Raw genomic sequence first — 18,563 nt, 5'->3', positions numbered from 1 at the left:
AAAACAGGGGATTTGCAATGGAGAGTTTTGCATGGGACTATAGCGGTTAATGCATTTGTTTCAGTGATAAACCGTGAAGTTAATCCTGAATGTCCATTTTGTTTACAAAGGGAAACTGTTTTTCACACTTTTATGCATTGCAGTAGATTAGGGCATTTGTTTACTTTTTTACACGATGTATTTAAGCAATTTGATGAAGTGTTCTCCATGAAGATTTTTATTTGTGGTTTTAAGTACTCAAGAAATCGGTCTTGTGAATGTCAGTTGCTTAATTTCTTTTTGGGTCAAGCAAAAATGGCAATCTATGTAAGCAGAAAAAGCAAGATTGAAAAGGATTCTGATGTAGATGTAGTACTGCTTTTCTCATTGTTGGTGAAATCTAGAGTAGTAGTTGATTTCCGGTATTATGATGACACAAACAATTTAATGATGTTTGAACAAAGGTGGTGTATAAAAGACGTTCTGTGTAACGTTGATAATAATATTCTGACTTTCAGCAGTATTTGGTGAGTTTTAGAAACTAAGCTATAACTTACTATAGGGTTAGGGTAGGATTATGATTTGGTTGAGGGTTAGTTGAAACTTGTGACCGCCATTTTTTAAATATCAGCTAATCGAGCTAATAGCAGCTCGATTGTAATCTCTGTCTATGCAAATTACGTCGAGCTGCACGGACGCGTTGGATTCGGTGTGTCTGGATGCCGATGTAGGTTTGCAAAGCCATGAGCATCAATAGTAACGCAACATCTGCCATTGTTTATGGAAGGCTTGTTCGAGATGCATCGGAGCTGCGCGGACTGATCGGAGTGCTGCGGGAGTGTTTGGAGATTATACGACTCTCACTCTCGCAGTGCTTTGATCTGTCATGTCAATCCCTCGATCGGTCTGCGAGAAGCCGATGCATCTCGAACAAGCCTGGTGTGTTTGTGTTTGGCGCTGCCACACTAGCATTGCTGGGAAACATGAGATGTATACACTGACGTAAGACCTGGCTCTGTAGTGGCTCTCTGGCCTGTGGAAAGGCAAACCGGTTCTTAGAAGGCTCATCAGTCGAACCTACTCCGAACCGGCAATAGATCTAGCTCTGAACTTGCACCCGGTTCATGCTGTTGGAAAAGGGATATCAGATCCCATCCGGATGTAGCTTTATCCCCACACTGGCCAGTTTGTTTATGTGTGTAATGCATACTTACAAGTTGTGATCGATAAATAACAGATTGTCCCGACAAAGTGGGAATTGTTCGGTTTCAGAAGAAGCATCGGCTACATTGTACTCTCTTTTGGAAGCTGATTTCCATGAAACGTGCAGCACACAGATAAACGTTAGGGTTATAATGTTCAGGAACAGTGTTTAAAATAAATTTTAACCACTCTGGTAAGCCTTAGGAAGGTTTAACAAATGAGTTTTAGAAAAGAGATGGACAAAACAGCGTCTCTTTGACGTAGCGACAACACCGTCTTCTCAAATGCAGCTCAAACAGGCCACGTCCCCTTTTGTGTGTATTCTGTGGGTGGAGATTATTTAAATAAGTAACATTATGACTTGTAGTCCAAACAAGTCGTTCGTTGTAGTTTTTAGAAAATTATGTTAAAAAAAAGTATCTAAATTTGGAGAGGACTTTAGGCTTTATAGCCTTGCAGATCTTTTTTATGCTCAAACAGCAACATTACAGACTAACTAAAGTTAAAAAATGGAAAAGCATAATAGGACCGCTTTAAGCAAGACTATATTAACATTTCTGTTTGTGTCTGCGTACAGTAATTGTGAAAAAATTACTCCTCCCCCATGTCTTGGCATGAAGACAAAGGTTAAATTTTTAAGAACTTGGCACAGGCATTTTAGACTAAATTTTGATAAGATTTTTTTATTTGTTTCTCACACTCTTTTGTCATTGATCTGCATTTCTATATTATACTTCCATCACCTGCCTCTCTCTTCACTTTTGAAGTGTTGACAGACTTTTTTGATGTCATTCACTACCCAAAGATTTTTTTGTGACGTTTTATTCTGACAAAGTATCAGAGCCTTTGACAAATGGTCTGTGCAGAACGTCCAGAGCACTCATTAGTCTGACTCAGATCAAAAGTGGATACTGATGACAGCCATTTCTAATGAGTGATCATTTAGACAATTATGTCTGGGTATATGAATGTGGCTTTGAGAGGTTGTAGTACTGGGACACGAGATATCTCAAGGAACATGACTGACATGTCCAACCGTACTATTAATTTCAGCCTTTAAAATGATTGAGTGCTTAACAAACAACAACCGCCCCAACATGGACTGATTTATCTGTATTTATAAAAGTGGATCAACATCAATCTAATGGGAGGTAGTTCAATTTGCTTACTGAATCAAAAATCATTTCTGTCTAAGGAGATGTACTGCATGGGTAGACGTCTATGAAGATATGGCTGCACAGGCCACCCTCTATGTCCCACATGTTGGAATATTAATGACGTTAATCAATTTTTATAATGTCAGCAGGGTGCAGCCTAGCACAAGCTGACATTTACATAAGAGAATATAAATCTGAAATTAAATGTAAATCTGGTAGATGCCATTGCAGTCCCTTGTCAATATGGAGTAATTACATTGAGACCCACAAGAGCAGGACATGATGCACTGTGGAAGAGGTCAAAGGTCAGTCTAGTCAGAAATCCCTAGGTTTAAGACCAGGTGAGTCGGAGGTCATTTTGGAAATCCCCATTATGTCATTGCAAAACATAACAAAACCAAAGACCAAAACCCAGCCAAACATGTACAGTAAACCCAAATACAGTTACACATAGTTACACTCTCACTCTAAACACTAACCTAATGCTCATAAGTACAAATATTTACACTATCACTGTGAGTCAAGTGCAAAGAGACCATTTAAAGCTAGTTTACTTTTAACAGCAGCAGCAGCATAGTCATTTATTATTATTATTATTGTATTTATTGTTGTTGTTATTATTATTATTATTATTAATAATGTATTTGTTTTTATATTTATAACTAATTGTTTACTTTGGACTCGAATCATATGATTCAAATTGATCTTCTCCTATACATTATATTCCTTTGAAACCTTCGTCAGTCAATCAATTGAAATTAAGAATTTAACTCCCATTTAAACAATTCAATTCACAGGTTTAGGAGTGTAAACAGACTCTGGACTTTTACGATTTTATGCAAAAAACTTTCTGAAAGCCTACATGGGTATTATATATTCACTCGTCTAGTTAGAACATGAAAGCAATGCAAACTCTGTTGTTCAATCTTTTTTTTGCAATAACTGCTGCTTACACATGCATGTATTCACCACTGAAACCATAAAACGCATGCTATTATGCATGTCGAATAGCAGGAAACCATTTGTCTTTGTTTTGTCATCTCTTTGAAATAATATTAAAGTGAGATAGGGCTGTTTAGATGCCATACTGGTGATGAATTGAGCATTTGAAATCCATAATTCTGCTCTATGGTCCCTGTTATTAATGAAGGATAAAACAGAAGTTCCTTTACTCTATTATTGAAGCCTTTTCCTGTGGCAGAAGTGTGAAAAAAAGGTTGATAAGGAAGGCCAATCAGATCATTTGTCTCTGATGAGGTCTGTGGTACTGTAGTTAATCATGTGCTTCTCTGTGGATGATATTTGATAGAAATTAGTCTGAGAGGAAAAATGGAGGTGGCTGTGAGAACATTACTTTGGAGTCTTGCCTGAAGTTTATTAGGCCCATTATTATACAATGTTTTTCTCATACATAGTTTGATTGAATATTTTGTGAATATTTTGCCATTCCATGCTTCTAGTCAACACTGTCAAGGTGAGCACAATATTAAACTAAACCCCACTAAAATAAAATCTTACATTATGCTCATAATAGACAGAGACTTTACGATTTAATCTTTTTATCAAAACACATTTATTAATGTCCTGGGTCTTTTTATGAGTGTAATTAAGGACCCAATACCAAAATCTATATTTCCACATTGTTCCAACTTTCCGCGGTTAATTGTAAATTAATTAAATTGGGGTTGAAGGGAACAAGTTTGTCTCTTTATCTTCTTATGTGGCCAGCGATCATAATTAGACCTTAGTTATAGGTCCCTTGCAACACATAAACAATGAACAAAATGTGAGTAGGTGCCGCAACACACCTTTTTTCTGATTTTACACGGATTGACCCGTAACTGATTTTTGTCTTGGCAGATTAGTTCACTTGTTTGAAGCAAAACCTCTCAAGGTTTAGACGACACATCAGTACACTGTAACAAGACACAATATCTAAAAAAATATCTCTACAGAATAGAATATTTTCAGTGAATTAATTTGAATTTTATTTTGGAATCATGGGGAATCCGTCCATCCGTCTGTCAGTCAATTCAGTGTGTAAACTACTCTAAGGGCTGCCCTCACTTTCCACAGAGTCAGATGTCTCATTTTCCCATCCACATTCCCCACTAGCATCAATGTATCATGTATATGTGACCAGATGTTAAGTTTATCTTGGAAGTTATGGTCATGCCGAATTCTTTGAGCCCGCTGAAATTGGAGCCAATTTTCTTTCTTTCTTTGCTGCTTCAATGCTGTCTTAGTAAGCGTTAAGATTGAAAATAGCTGTTAGTCACCCTGCGTGAGTCTGTCCCCCATGTTAACGTCTTTCCGTGTGTGGTATGAACAGACAGAGATGGAGCAGGGTGTGTTATTGTACCCCCTGTGGGACGACGAGGAGTTAATTTTAGATTGTGTGTTTGTGTAGCACTTAGACTCTTGGCTTAAGTTATTGGACTCAGAACAAGGTTGTCCTGTAAGGGTCCATGTTCATGGTTGACCCATAATGACCTTACTTGCTCCTCTGTAATGAAACTTTTCAGCCATGCATGGACCAGTATTTAATCAAACACATTCCAGACTTGACCGAGATGAAACCATTATATCCTCTGTAACCTTCAGACACTTTGTCGTTTTTGGCCTGAGCTGCAGTCAACCTTGAAGCAAGATGTCTGTAACAATATTTTGTTTTATTGCCTTAACAGACATGGGGTGGGACTTTTGAGTGCTTGGGGCTGTTTTTTTAATCAGTGGTTGTTTTAACTTGTTTTGCTTCGGGACCCAGATTATATTGGGGGTCGGACATCAAGTGATGACCTAGCACAGTTCCAAAATAGTGGGGTTTTTTTGTAAAAAAAAAGAAAAAGAAGAGAGAATGAAACATTGAAATGTATTAATATTAGCATTAACTATTTTTTTATTTACTATTATTGATTGATTTAATATTATTTTTTTATTTTGTTTATATATATATATATATATATAAACAAAATAAAAAATTATAAACATTTATATATATATAAATAATTAATTACATGCATGCATAATTTACTGTTACTACTATATTATGTATAATTTATAGTTATTACTACATTAACTACATGTAACGTGTAGCAAGGACACTGTAAAATAAAGTGTTACCAAAAAATACAGTGCAACCTTTTGTATGATGTTCAAATTCCTTGATGTGAAATATTTAGATATAACCGGCTTAATGTTTGATTGGTTTCATCCCACAAAAATGACATAGCTGTAAGCCATAATCATCAAAACTATAACAGATAAAGGCTTGACATATATCACTTTGCATGTAATGAGTCTAGGCTATATAATATATTAGTTTCACCTTTTAAGTTGAATTACTGAATGAAGCAATGAAGGGAGGGGTGTGTTTGTTTTCAAATATCAACAGTGTTTCTCAGAAATCACTTACTGCACCTTTAACTTGATAGTTTTATTGATGGTTTTTGAGGATGAGGGCATGTCACAATCTGTTCATGTCAGAGTATGAAAAATCTAGCTCTTTTACCAATACAAAAATAATTTTCAATAAAAGATTTGGAAGATGTTTTCTTCTTCTGGAGGCTCTTGTCTGTATTAGACGCTGATAGTCACGAGTAGAATGTTGAAGCGGAATTTGAAAGGTTATGTTTTGATAAACAGATGGTCTCTGACACATCTGTCAGGCTATTCAAAATAACATACAGCTTCAGCACTTCTCATGCCATGCACATATACAATGACAGGAGAAAGATCACATTCAGACAAAGTGCCTTTTCAGCCTGCAATAGATTTCAAAACTAATGTTTCAGACATCGGTGATGGGAGTGTACAAATGACTGCGTCCCTCCTCACTGAACCATTTCACATTTCCCCCTTCACCTGAAATACATGTCTGCAGATTTACCTTTTCTCATAAATGCCACCACTATCTAGTCCCCTTTTGCAATCCCCTGTTCTGATATATTAGTGAAACTTGAGAAGTGTGGGTTACAGAGCTCTCTCATGTTTATTTCTTCTGGACAGATTGAAGATGCCCAAACGGGCAGTGTTTGCAGGCAGCATGCAGCTGTTGGCTGGAATTAAGCTGTGTACGGGAAGAATATTGACAAACCATCCACACTACGAGGACCAGGCGCTGAGGGAGAGGACCAGACAGGCAAGTCTCAGCATTGTTTTCACTCTTTTCACAATTCAATCCAAGTTCTATAATGTGCAGGGCTTCAGGGACATGTTTTTGTTTACTTGGTGTCAATACTAAAATGTTCAACACTAGTCTGGTTAAGGTTTTTGAGGACACAAGCAGTAATCAAGGGAGTATTGGTTTATGATTGTGCAACAGTCACAAAATAAGCATGTATTTTATTTAATATATGTGACCCTGGACCACAAAACCAGTCACATGGGTACATTTTTTGAAATTGAGATTTTAGATTCCATTGATGTATGGTTTGTTAGGATAGGACAATATTTGGCTGAGATGCAACTATTTGAACATCTGGAATCTGAGGGTGCAAAAATATCGAAACATTGAGAAATCGCCTTTAAAGTTGTCCATTTATGTTTGCAATTGTGCTGCATTCACTCACAAAAATACATGTTTTATATATTTATGGTAGGAAATTTACAAAATATCTTCATGGAACATGATCTTTACTTAATATCCTAATGATTTTTGGCATAAAAGAAAAATCGATCATTTTGAGCCATACAGTGTATTGTTGGCTATTGCCACAAATATGCCCGTGCGACTTGTGAGTGGTTTTGTGATCCAGGGTCACATGTATTGTTTACATAAAATATACATAATAATGTTTTGCTTCAGAATTGAACATATGGTCAAGCATTCAAGGTCTGAATAAAAAAAATTAACGACTTGTCAGAACCATATGAGCAAAGAATCAAATCTTTTATTTTGCATTAAAGCCTAATTATGTAAATTGAAATAAATGAAGCAGCAATAAATCAGTGTGAAATAAAAAAAAGATAGTAACACTAAAAAAAGTTTTCAGATACTGTTAGAAGGAATTAAAGCATTGAAGTCTATAAGTGTGTACCTTAACAAATCAGTTGATAATCCTAATGATGAGATTACAAATGGACCGCATCAAGAAGATCATGAGCAAACGGTTCATAAATCCTCTTTAAGAGCTTTCTTAATGACATATGCACTTGGCTTCATCAGCAGAAGTGTGACTTTTGGCATAATTAGTTTAATTTAATTATGTTTCTCATAGGGGTGGTTGGAAGTTGACACATCAGTAGGCATCTTTATGAAGTGAAATAAACTCCACAGCACTGCTGTTATATGTGCCATTACTTTCGTGTCATGGTGTATAAAAGAAAAACATTTATAACATTCTGATCAAAAAGTATAGGCCTAATGTACACTGACTCAAATCTGTCAAATCTCAAATCTGTTTTGAGCTGTAATTCGGATTGTATCAGCTGTCTCTCTCCTCCATTTCTGTCTGAAAGAAACAGTCATGTTTCCCTTGGCTTGACTACCCGAGATTTGTCTGTAGCAGAGGTCCATTGCTTGAGTTTGTGAGGCAGAATGTTGAGGTTAATAGTCAGAGGAGAATTTCTGATGATCAGATGAGGGTGTGTTCATTCTCACATTTGTGTGGAGGAAGAAAATCTGGATCTGAACAGTTGGTGGAAGACCAGACTCCTGCTCTAGAGTTCTTGCTTCATTCAGAGTGTTGATGAGAATTGATCTAGAAGGAATCAAATTACCCATCAATCTATTAAAGCAGAGGTTCTCCAACTGGAGGCATGCAGAGAGGTTGGAAGGGTGTGTGTGGTGGACTTTAAAATGAGGAGGCAGTCCTCTCTGGGTTTAGGTTATATTAGTTATATTTTCTCTGTGTTGTGCATGGGCTCTGCAAGCTAGTTTTCAAAATTGCTTTAAAAAATGGGATCAATTGTCCGGCAAATGTAGGGCTTCCCCCGACTAAAGATTTTTCTAGTCGACTAGTAGTCATTAATTTAAGCCATTAGTTGACTAATGGGGGAGACATTTTAATTGTTTATCAACAACATTTTAAAAGACGAGGATAAAGTGGTTGCAAAGATGAAGTTGACAATGCTGACTCGCCATCTCCGCAGTAGGCCTATAGTGTGGATGCGCCTTTTAGAGAGAAATGCAACTATCATACAGATTACATAAGATCAAATACATATTAAGAGTATTTGTTTTTCGATTCGAAACAGTCCATTTAAAAGTCGACATTTCAAGCTTTCTATATAGGCCCTATGTTTGTGAGGCAAGTAGCTTATACGCAGAGTTTCAGTTAATTTTTTTGACGACCATGGAGACCAAAAGCACATCCTGTTTGTTTTCTTTATTTTACAAAAGCAAAAAAATGTTGTTGTTAATGCGAGTTTACACAAACAAAAGACAACCCTTTACGGTGTCGAATTATGTCTTAAGAACATTCCCATCAGAAAGAAATGTTTTTTTTTTTTTATATATAGAAAGCATTTTTTTTTTTGCAGTGAGAGGCGCCTTTTTAAAATAGTTTTCCTATGGCAGTGAGCGTTCTGCAGTTGCTTTGAACGCCCGGAGAGTGCGATGATGGAGGATAACCTCTCCAGGGTTACCAGGAGCTTAACAACTTAGTTAGGAACCGTAACTACCACAATGTTAACAGAAAGTAAATAAAGATCACACCAAATGCGTTTTTTTCAGGTTCGAAAATGCGAGGCACACAGCACTGCCCCGATCACACAGAATGAGCAGTGAGCTGCGTTTTTTATGTTGGGTTAGGCAACCACCGAAACAGCTGTCCTGTCAGTCAAGTAAACGTCAAATCAGCTTTTTATTCACTTTATTTACTTTCTGTTAACATTATTGTAGTTACGGTCCGTGAAGTCGTTAAGCTCCTGGTAACCACGAGATCACCACACGTTTATCCTCCATCATCGCACTCTCCAGGCGTTCAAAGCAACTGTAGCTTTTATCACTACAACGGAAGGACCATTTTTTCACCGTGAAAAAAAACACGATGACGTCTGTGCGCTTTTTCTGCTCAGAGTTGCTTTTTTTCCAACTGCAAACACGAGAGTGCTCACTGCCATAGGAAAACAATTAAAAAAGGCGACTCTCACTGCAAAAAACGCGTTTGGTGTGATCGGGGCCTAAGCCTCTTACCGTCAATTAATGTTTAGTCAACTATTAGGGGGTAGCCCTAGTCAAATGTTTGTCACGGATCAAAAATAATAAGCGTGAATCAAAAATATGAAAACGCATTAAAAAATAGGCTATATCGCACAAAACTGAAAAATGTATGCAAAGTTATCAGAATAGCAAAAAAATGCAGACATGGATCGTAATAGAAGCGTGAAAAAAAATATGCTTTTTAAAGTTATCCGAATCGCACACAAAATAATGTTTTCTGCTCATGTCTGTGTATGTATATATGTGTGTGTATATATATATATATTGTACACTTATGCTGTTTTTCTCTTCGCTCTTGTTTCCACATTCTGCACTTGCTTTTCCAAATGTTGCAGTTCTAGTTTCATGTAAATCAGGGTGGGCTTTGGCATCTCCATTTGGTCCATTTTGGCTAGTTCTAGCAGATATAGATATTTGTTCTGTACACTGTACTGTGTCACTTGCTATGCTGCAATACATTTCTTCTTTGAGATCTTCAATGATCTTCCTTTTTTTCCCCTACATTGGCTACGTCACTGATCATTTCATGTTTAATTTCAATTCATATTGGGCAAAGTGATGACATCCGAGTCGTTGAGTTAGTAATTAGTCCATTCATTTCCACCAGTTTGACCCATTCAGGGCGATTTTTAGACCTGTTGCAAAGCATGAGAAACGGGCATTATCACATTGACAGAATGACAATATGATCATTTAATCACAGTGTGATGAAAGCAGCTCCTGAAACACAATGAGCTCAAGGAGGCAAATACATTCTGCTTTGAACATTATTGTACTTCTCATTGTGTAATATTTGCATTATTCATGCAATGTTGATTATTTTCTCATCCGACATTGCTGATGAGGCACTCCCTCCTTTGAGAAAAGGCAACATAAATGCAACACATTTTTACATCCATACAGAAAATGTTTATAAAATATTTATTAACATTTTGTCATGGAAAATGACCCATAAATACCTAAACATCATATTAGCAAATATGTTATGAATCCATAATTCATTTTTTCAAAAGCTTATTAGGTTCACATTTCTTGGAACTGTAATTTTGTTTGTTGGGTTGCCATGGATTTCATCAGAGCGTTCTGTTCTCTACACATTTGTGGCTCATAAGAAAATGAGTTTTAGTTGTGATAGTCTGTCAACATCAGCTTCTAAAAAGGCCACGGAAACCCTGCAACCGGGCTCACAGCAGCCTTCCTGGCACGTTGAACCGCTGTCTGCATGAAATATGGAGATGTCAAACCTAATCATGGCGTCTTCAATTATGCTGCCTTTTGCTTCATTAATTGAATTACTGCAAGTATGTTTTTGTGGTTTGTGAAACTGCGTATGGACTACTGTGACATTTGTTTCTGCTTGCTTGGTGCATCTGTTTTTCTGCTTGGTATGTCACAACAGTGGTATAAAAATGTCTAACATTTAAATTCCCTCTTTATATGCATAAACACATGATTGCATATTTGAATAACTGTTAACTGCGAACTTGAAAACCTCTGCAGTAAAGCAAGGATTTCTGCAGAATGACTTAATTAGCATAAGTTCCCCAAACCACATGTCCAATGTCCTGTTATTCTAAACTTAGAGACTGAGAATTTTTTTTTTTTTTTACTACACGTACCATAAATCTGCTATGAATCTGTTACCTGTAAACCTTTTCCCATGTTTTCCCGTTTTGTTGCCTGCAGGTATATCAGGTCTATGCGCGTCAGTCTGCTGAGGAGGTTCATAAAGTGCTCGGTTCGGTTGGAGCGGACTACATCGTGCTGGAGGACAGCATCTGCTACGAGCGCAGGCACAGCCGCGGCTGTAGGCTGAGGGACCTGCTCGACCTGGCAAACGGTCATGTAGGTCACACACACACAGCATCTCCAGTTCATGCCCACACACACACCACGCTTGTTCCATTTCAGTGAGATTTTTTTTCCCGAGCAGCTAAACTTCGCCCTTTACCCAATTCTTCACGTGGATATAAACAAATATAATTTGGTTTAGACACTAAGCTCACTGGTCTTGCTTTGATTTATTTTAGTCTTGGAAATCTCTCGAGGTGTTTTCATTTCTTACATAAAAGGTCTATAACAGTTTTGTGTAAAGTTGATGCTTACATTTTTCATTTTGTCACATAATCTTGTTCTCACTCCCCCACAGCTCATAGTTGTTAAATACTGCTTCACCCTGCGTGCAATCTAGCTTAAGTGACTTTTTTGTTTTTTCACTTGGGTAGCTTGATTGTTCGGTAGTTGATTATAGTTGTGCATAATATCCGACAAAAGCAAAATTTCCAACTTCTAAGCTGCAGCACTCTATATTTGTGTCTGTGCACACGTCAGCTTAAAGAAAAATCTTCTCTTCCACATCCTAGCAAAGAGCTCTGGCTGAAAATATCTTGTCAGCAGTTGTCATTCATGTGTCTGAGGTGAATGCCATGCCTTTGAAAGATCTCACAGAAGTTTGCCTCACTTGCTCCTCTTGATCCGACTTCTCGCAGTCAATGAAAGCGCCTCGCTCGCTCACTCGTTTGATGCAGCCAGGCTCCTTCCTTCAGGCTGCCTCCAGCAGTTTGAATAAGATTCACTCATGCACACAGAACATGGTACAAATGTTATTTTAACCTTGATCCAATCTGTCTGGTTTAATTAAACCTTGCTAATTGCAGACAGAATTACCAAGGAAGCTATGTACATGCAATACCGATGGCCCAGAAACAGCCATGTGTTCTGTGGGATATTCTTTTTTTCCGATTCCGCTCTGATCTCTCCCATGGGTGGCAGTTCTCTCTATCTCTGGGTGCTTAAATGATCTCACAGCAGCATTTCAAGGCCTTTCTGTTAATTTGGGAATATATCTCAAAGTAAATGTTTAAAAAACCTCAGGGCACAATTTCTCCAAGATTTCAAAGATAAAGAAGTGGAATGCTCTTTAAAAGAAGACTTCTGAGACTCTTCTTCATCTGAGAATCCACTCTAAATTTTTCACTGTAAAAAACAGAAAGAAGCACCACCATTTCAAGATTGTGCATGTGTGTTTGTTACAGATCATGGACGGCCCAGGTGAAAACGAGCCGGACCTCGTCCCGGCGTCTCATCCACGGTTTTGTGAGGCCATTAAGACTGACACTCCTCCGTATTCAACCCTCTTCACACGAGTGTTCAAAAACAAGACCTTTCACGTGTACAAACTCAAGAAACTCAAGAAGAAAAACAAAGCTGAAAGCGGTCCGTAGTCGTTCCTCAACAGCAGTCGCCCACCTTCACCGGATGGCTGAACGCCCCATCTGGAATGTTCAATGAGTGTGTGATAGTAGCAGGTGTGTAGGTGTGCGGCTGTGTGCTTGAGAGATGCCTGATTGAGCCAGCACACGTTAGATTTGGTGCGTTTGTGTGTGTAAATCTTCTGTGAGCCGGTCTGCCGCAACAGGAGCTCAAATTTAACGTGGAGAGAAGGGAAGAAAATCTCTTTCTCACAGTCTGTCGCACTCCCTCACGCGCTCTCTAATCATCGCTTCGCTTTCGACACGTGCTCTTTCACCAAGCTCACATTTAGGAAACCAGGAAATAGCGATGGGGGAAATGTTTTATTTTTTGATCGGTGTCAAAATGAGCTATATCTGCTGTATGGCTGCTTTTAATATATACAGTTGTATACATTAAATCCATCCATACGCCAAAAAGAACAAAAAGAGCTGTTTTTGGTCACGCTTACAGCAACAAATCGGAACGATCAGCCTTACTCATGGGTGTAGAGGAAGTGCCATAAATTTACATCGCGAGAATACATTTTATGTAAGAATAAATCGTGTCACAAATTGAATTAGGGACCTAGTAATAGTTAAGAATTTCGTTTTCATTATACATTAACATTTTTCAGGTTTAAATTAGGTTTTTATTCCTAGATTTTCAATGTGATCTCAGACTTTTGGACTCCACTGTATATGTTTCGTGCTTTAGTTGTGTGAGGTGATCACTTTGGCGCTATAGATGGTAAAAAAAAAAAAAAAAAAAGGTTTCAAGATTTCCTATTGTAAACCAATTTACAGGGACATTAAATGTAGTATGTTCTTTAGGATGAAGTATTCATGAAAGTTAGAAATGTCCAATTGAATTTCCTTAATCCTCCATTGTGAAGTTGTTTTTAATGTAGTTTGGTTGAGATATTCGGTTTCGCAGTCTTTTTAAAACAGAGTTAAATTGACTGGTCAACAATGTTATGATATGATTTTTCTCTCTCAAGTTCTAAATGAAGCCTTTAGTGTATGAAAGTGCCTTTCCATTTTCGGATAAGCTCTGCTGCACTAACGAGTCATGCATTCAAAAGACCTTCAGACGAGTGGCCTCAAGTGCTACAAAAATGTACCTACCTTCGATCTTTGCTGCTGTTTTCTTTATTTCCAGAATGTTAGCTGAATGCCTTTGTACAGAGGTGCAACACATTTTTGAATCTCTTTAAAGTGTTTAAAGATAAACAGTGTTTTGTTTTTTCCTGGAAATTCGGTTTATAACACGAGGGCTCTTCTGTGACATTCTGTTATTGTATTGTAATGTGGTGAAACAGCTATTGTTACATTACCTGTCAAGACAGTTGACACATAAACCTTTGCTTCACACAACGTTTCTGTCACAACACTGTCCCTCAGGAGATGATCTTGATGCAGCTGTGCGCTTTGATTTCATATGCTGACATTGTTTAACTGTAAGAGTTCTTCGGTACGGTTTATTGCACTAGTTTGTTACTGTGGTATTTCACGCAGATGGATTGTTTTCATTTGTGTCAAAAGTGTTGATTTGTCTTTGGATGTTCAGTGTACATTTCCATTTTTGTATTAAAGCAAATTCGTATGTTGAATGCTGCAGATTTCTGCAACTGCGAAAGGATTTCTGTCATTTGAAGCCAAATCACAAAGGCATTTTGATAGATGCAGGTCAGAGATTTGAGGTCGCTCTCATTTCATGTTTTGCATTATCCACAACTAATTACAGCTCTGTTTCCATACAATAAATAGGCCACTTGTTTCTCAAGAGATTTACAGCAGATTAAATGAAAACCCCACTGTTTCATTTGAATATAGCAGTATTTAACAGTAATGTTCAAGTATCATCGAACAGAAGAACTCCATTTATTAAGGAAAAAGCAATTTAAAGGATGCAAATACAAAACGCCAACATACCTTTAGGTACCAACTAAAAAAACCGATTAAATAATACATGAAAAAAAGCTTTAGATTCCTTTATATATTTTTAAAAAGCAGTTTTGATATGCACAAATGAGGTAAAAACATTGTTTCACAAAATAGAGTACTGTATTCACCACACAAACAAACAGGTGGCCTTGGTTCAAAATCGAAAAGGAATAGGTTTTGTAACTTAAGATAAGGAATTCTGTGATTCAAAGACAGAGCCCAATCGTGCTTCATTCATGAATGCTCTCACCTCACGCTGTATCCTTCCCAATCCCCTTACAAGGATGACTCGAAGCGCCAATCCCGTTGGCCTCTTTTTAACTCTATAAAATAGCAAGCATTGCACTTCCAGCTATATTTCTTAGCTTTAACCCGAAAACCTTTAATTTTATACTCTTGTTGCTGCCTTTGGAAATATTGGCACTTTTTGAGATCCGTAATAAGAGTGACGACTTCTCCATCGAGTTTTCCAACTCCCATGATCCTTTGGTTCACAGCATGACAGTGAGCGATCAGTTCACATTAGGATTAGCACTCTGATGTCTTTTAACACACTCCTACTCGCTCCACTCTCCTCAGCCAGCCTGTCATGCTCCACATACGGCATTCTCCGGGAAAAATATATAAATAAATAACTGAAATGATAAAAGGAGGGCAAAAAACATTGCCTTAAAAAGCATAAAATACAAGGTTGGCATTTGAGGCCTCACGGGGGGAGACTTTTAGTTATTCCATTTGCACACACAAACTTGCCTTGCCTTTCCTTTACCCCATGCAGCCTCACCACATGCGTTCGCAAGCCCATTAAACGTGTTACATGAGAGGCGCTCAGGGTCTGAAATCGCTGGTTCACCACTCCCTGAATGCACCTGGTGCCAAGGCTCATCTCTTCACTGCAGCGCCGAATAATGTGATGGGATACAAGTTATTTATAGTAGAACAGGAAATGGCGATACGGTCGGGTAAGCTGGTTTGGTTAATAACACAATACTTTCGAAAGGAAGCAAACTGGAATGTAAGCTCATTCTGGAGCTGTAAGCTGCTCCAGCAGAGCTCGGTATCATCTTTGAGTTGATCACATGGAATAACACACACATTCGTTTGTCTTAATGGCTATCCTTTAGTTTGGCGGACTCTGATTGCTACCACTCAATAAAGCGCGAGAGCCAAGAGTTTTCGATAGTTTTCAGCCACAGAAAACTTCCGTCTCATGCCAGCCACTCAGCCTTGTCCCTCAGTCACATTTGTATTCCAGCCGCTCCTTTTTGGCTAGAAAGAGAGGACACAATTTGTATTCCCAAGGAATGTCTCCTAAAATGCCAGACAATAAGGCTGCTTTCTGTTTCATTTTCCTCACTGTTTTTCACACATCTTCAGTTTATTATTGGTCTTTTTTTCCTGCAGACTGCCTCTTTCATCCTCACGAATAGAATCTAAGCGGAGGGTTGAGCAAATAGAAAAAAATAAACCGTATCCGAGTATGAAGTTATGATTGATGAACACAAGTGGCCACCCTGACAGAACAAGCGGTGAAATAATTTCAGAAAGCGGCCCGTGAAGGAGGAGGACAAACCCCTTTCTTGTCGCATCCGAGCGTGGCAGTTTATTTTTCTTCCCGTCTTTCTTTTCTTTTTAAGAACACATAGACCAGACAGACATATAGAATGGAATATCAGGAAAGATCTGAGTGAAGCACGTCCGAGGCGCTCCGCCAATGTTGGACACAAAGATAACAAATGGTTCCACTAAAATCATTGTCATCCGCAAGTAACTTCAATAAAGATGCCCGTTCTGGGCTTAAAAATTGCCATGACCACAATTTGCTGTGTCCTGGATTAGCATTTTCCATTTGCTGCTCATTGAGAGTACCAAATGCCACCCAGCTCTGTACGCAGAGGGAGTGTCTCGCATGAAGTTATACATCCAGAGAAAGCCGAAGCGTAGGAATTTTCGGCATAAGAAAAATCCCTCTGGTTTTTAGACAAGTCTTTAGTGGTCTCCCTCCTCTCCTCGTGCTGCAGGAACTCTTCCCAGCAGTTCCTTAGAGGTCGCTGCCCTCGGCCCGCTCGTAGAGGGCTTTCAGCTTCTCGAAGCGTGGCCCCCACTCTTTCAAACACTCTTGACCCGCTGCCGTTCCCTCTTCCAGCCCAGCGGAGCTGAAGGAACTCAGTGACCCGGCCAGCGAGCCGCCCCCCTCCGTGGAGAAGACCTGCAGGGAGTCGAAAGGTGCCGTTTCCGGGTGCTGGTCGGCATCACGGATAATTTCACACAGGTAGCGGGCCAGGTCCTGGCTGGAGAACGACAGGCTTTTGCGGGCCAGCTGGGCCGTTCGACTGGGGTTTGCAGTCTGGCCTTGAGCCGGAGAGCGGCAGGGCGGGACGTCCCTGCGGATGGTGGTGGCTCCCGAGGATATGGAGGAGGTGGTGGCGGCTGTACTCGCTCTGGAGGGGGGGTCAGGCTGGCAAAAGTGTTGCTGTTGCTGCTGGGAGGGAGGATGGTGGTGTATGGCTCGCGATCGGCTGTACTGCACTGACTGGGCCGGGCTGGGCTGCAGGGACTTCTGGAGCTCTGCCATGTCATAGGCATTCTGAAGGAGAGCGGGATAGAAAGAGAAAGAGAGAGAGGAAACTAAATGCATGCATAAAGTGCTGACAAATAACAAGATCATTAGCGTTACATAATGTGCCATTACGTTCAGGAACTGGTGTAATAACAACCTCTATACAAAAACTGCTACGACTAATAAGACAGAGCTCACTGACAAAATAAGCAGCTTGTCTGTACTTCTACATCATGTAATTTATTATCCCCCAAACTGTTAATGGCATTAATCCGGATTCAAGCTGCTAACACCACGTTCAGATTAACACCTTTGTGCACGTCTTCCTGCACCTGAGAGGAAGAATCCTGACAGACGCAGTGAAGAGCACACACTCAGTCAACACAACAAAACGTGACACTGGTCCCCTTTTCCCATTGAACATCAACATTAATCCCATTTCACCGAGGATGATTCTCCTCGTTATTAAGCGGTGCAGCTCTCGGGGGAGGAAGAAAAACATGTAATGCTTCTTGAGGAGAAAATAGACGAAGAGAAGAGGAGGAATAGAGACGGAGAGGGAGGTGTGGGTGACACGGGTGTGGGTGTAATTGATTAAACGACGAGGGAGATGTGCGAAGCTTCATCAGATGGAGAGGATCAGAGCACAACGATGCATCTGATAATCATGTAACAGGATTTTACGCACACAGATATGAGAATGAAAGATCCTGCAACACATCTACACCCACATACTGGCAGGCAGGCAGTTACCTCTAATGTTTCTCATAATAAAAAGCCACATATTGTATTAAATAAGTTGCACAGTGAAGCCACTTGTCATCAGCATCAGAGTGCATTTTTTAAATGTTAGAGGTTGTCATAGAGACAAACTGACAAGTGTGCCTCGCTGTGACAGGGCGTCATGACAACCTGCACAAGTTGTCATAGTAACTTTGAGTGCTCGGTTGTCCTCATTTGTCAGATTCTCTGACCTGTGATCTGAAATCAATTTTAAAACAGACGCAAGGCGCTCACCTGATCCTCCTCCCCGCCGCCCTCCTCGTCATAGTTGAGCACGTTCTCTCGGATGTCCTCCCAGCCGTCATGGTGCGCAGACACGTGATATACTCCCTCCTTCAGCCCCTTATAGCTCCGCCAGCGCGTGTACAGGAAAATCCCCAACAGCAGCACTGCGGAGGCACAGGAAGGGGTTGAGAATTACATTGAGTGCTGATCAAGGACCACTTTAACCTATTACAATTTACAGGAACACTGGCCCTGTTCCCCGATCAGTGTGAACTACTTTTAAGTGAGCTGGCCTGTGAAAGCACATCGCCTGG

At 39.4% G+C, this 18,563-nt stretch overlaps 2 protein-coding genes across 8 annotated transcripts in view; one reads left to right on the top strand and one right to left on the bottom strand.

Annotated features, from left to right (window-relative positions):
• Positions 1–14,354, top strand: part of dpy19l3 (dpy-19 like C-mannosyltransferase 3) — a 43,766-nt gene extending 29,412 nt beyond the window's left edge. For all 7 annotated transcript variants that reach the window (XM_079596372.1, XM_079596369.1, XM_079596370.1 and 4 more), the window contains 3 exons: positions 6,348–6,480; positions 11,191–11,349; positions 12,540–14,354. In XM_079596372.1, the coding sequence (XP_079452498.1) occupies positions 6,348–6,480; positions 11,191–11,349; positions 12,540–12,728 (481 nt within the window). In that variant the 3' untranslated portion in view covers positions 12,729–14,354. The remainder of the gene's footprint in view (positions 1–6,347; positions 6,481–11,190; positions 11,350–12,539) is intronic.
• A 236-nt stretch (positions 14,355–14,590) lies between these two features.
• LOC306987797 (neural-cadherin) overlaps positions 14,591–18,563 on the bottom strand; it is a 245,577-nt gene continuing 241,604 nt past the window's right edge. Inside the window, 2 exon segments of the mRNA XM_079592371.1 lie at positions 14,591–17,268; positions 18,259–18,413. Of these exon segments, the coding sequence (XP_079448497.1) occupies positions 16,723–17,268; positions 18,259–18,413 (701 nt within the window). The 3' untranslated portion in view covers positions 14,591–16,722.

The sequence above is a fragment of the Phoxinus phoxinus genome (assembly GCF_949152265.1).
Source record: "Phoxinus phoxinus genome assembly, chromosome: 2".
NCBI classification, from domain to species: Eukaryota; Metazoa; Chordata; class Actinopteri; order Cypriniformes; family Leuciscidae; genus Phoxinus; species Phoxinus phoxinus.
Note: the sequence above shows the minus strand (reverse complement) of the source record. Positions and strands in the feature narration are given on the sequence as shown.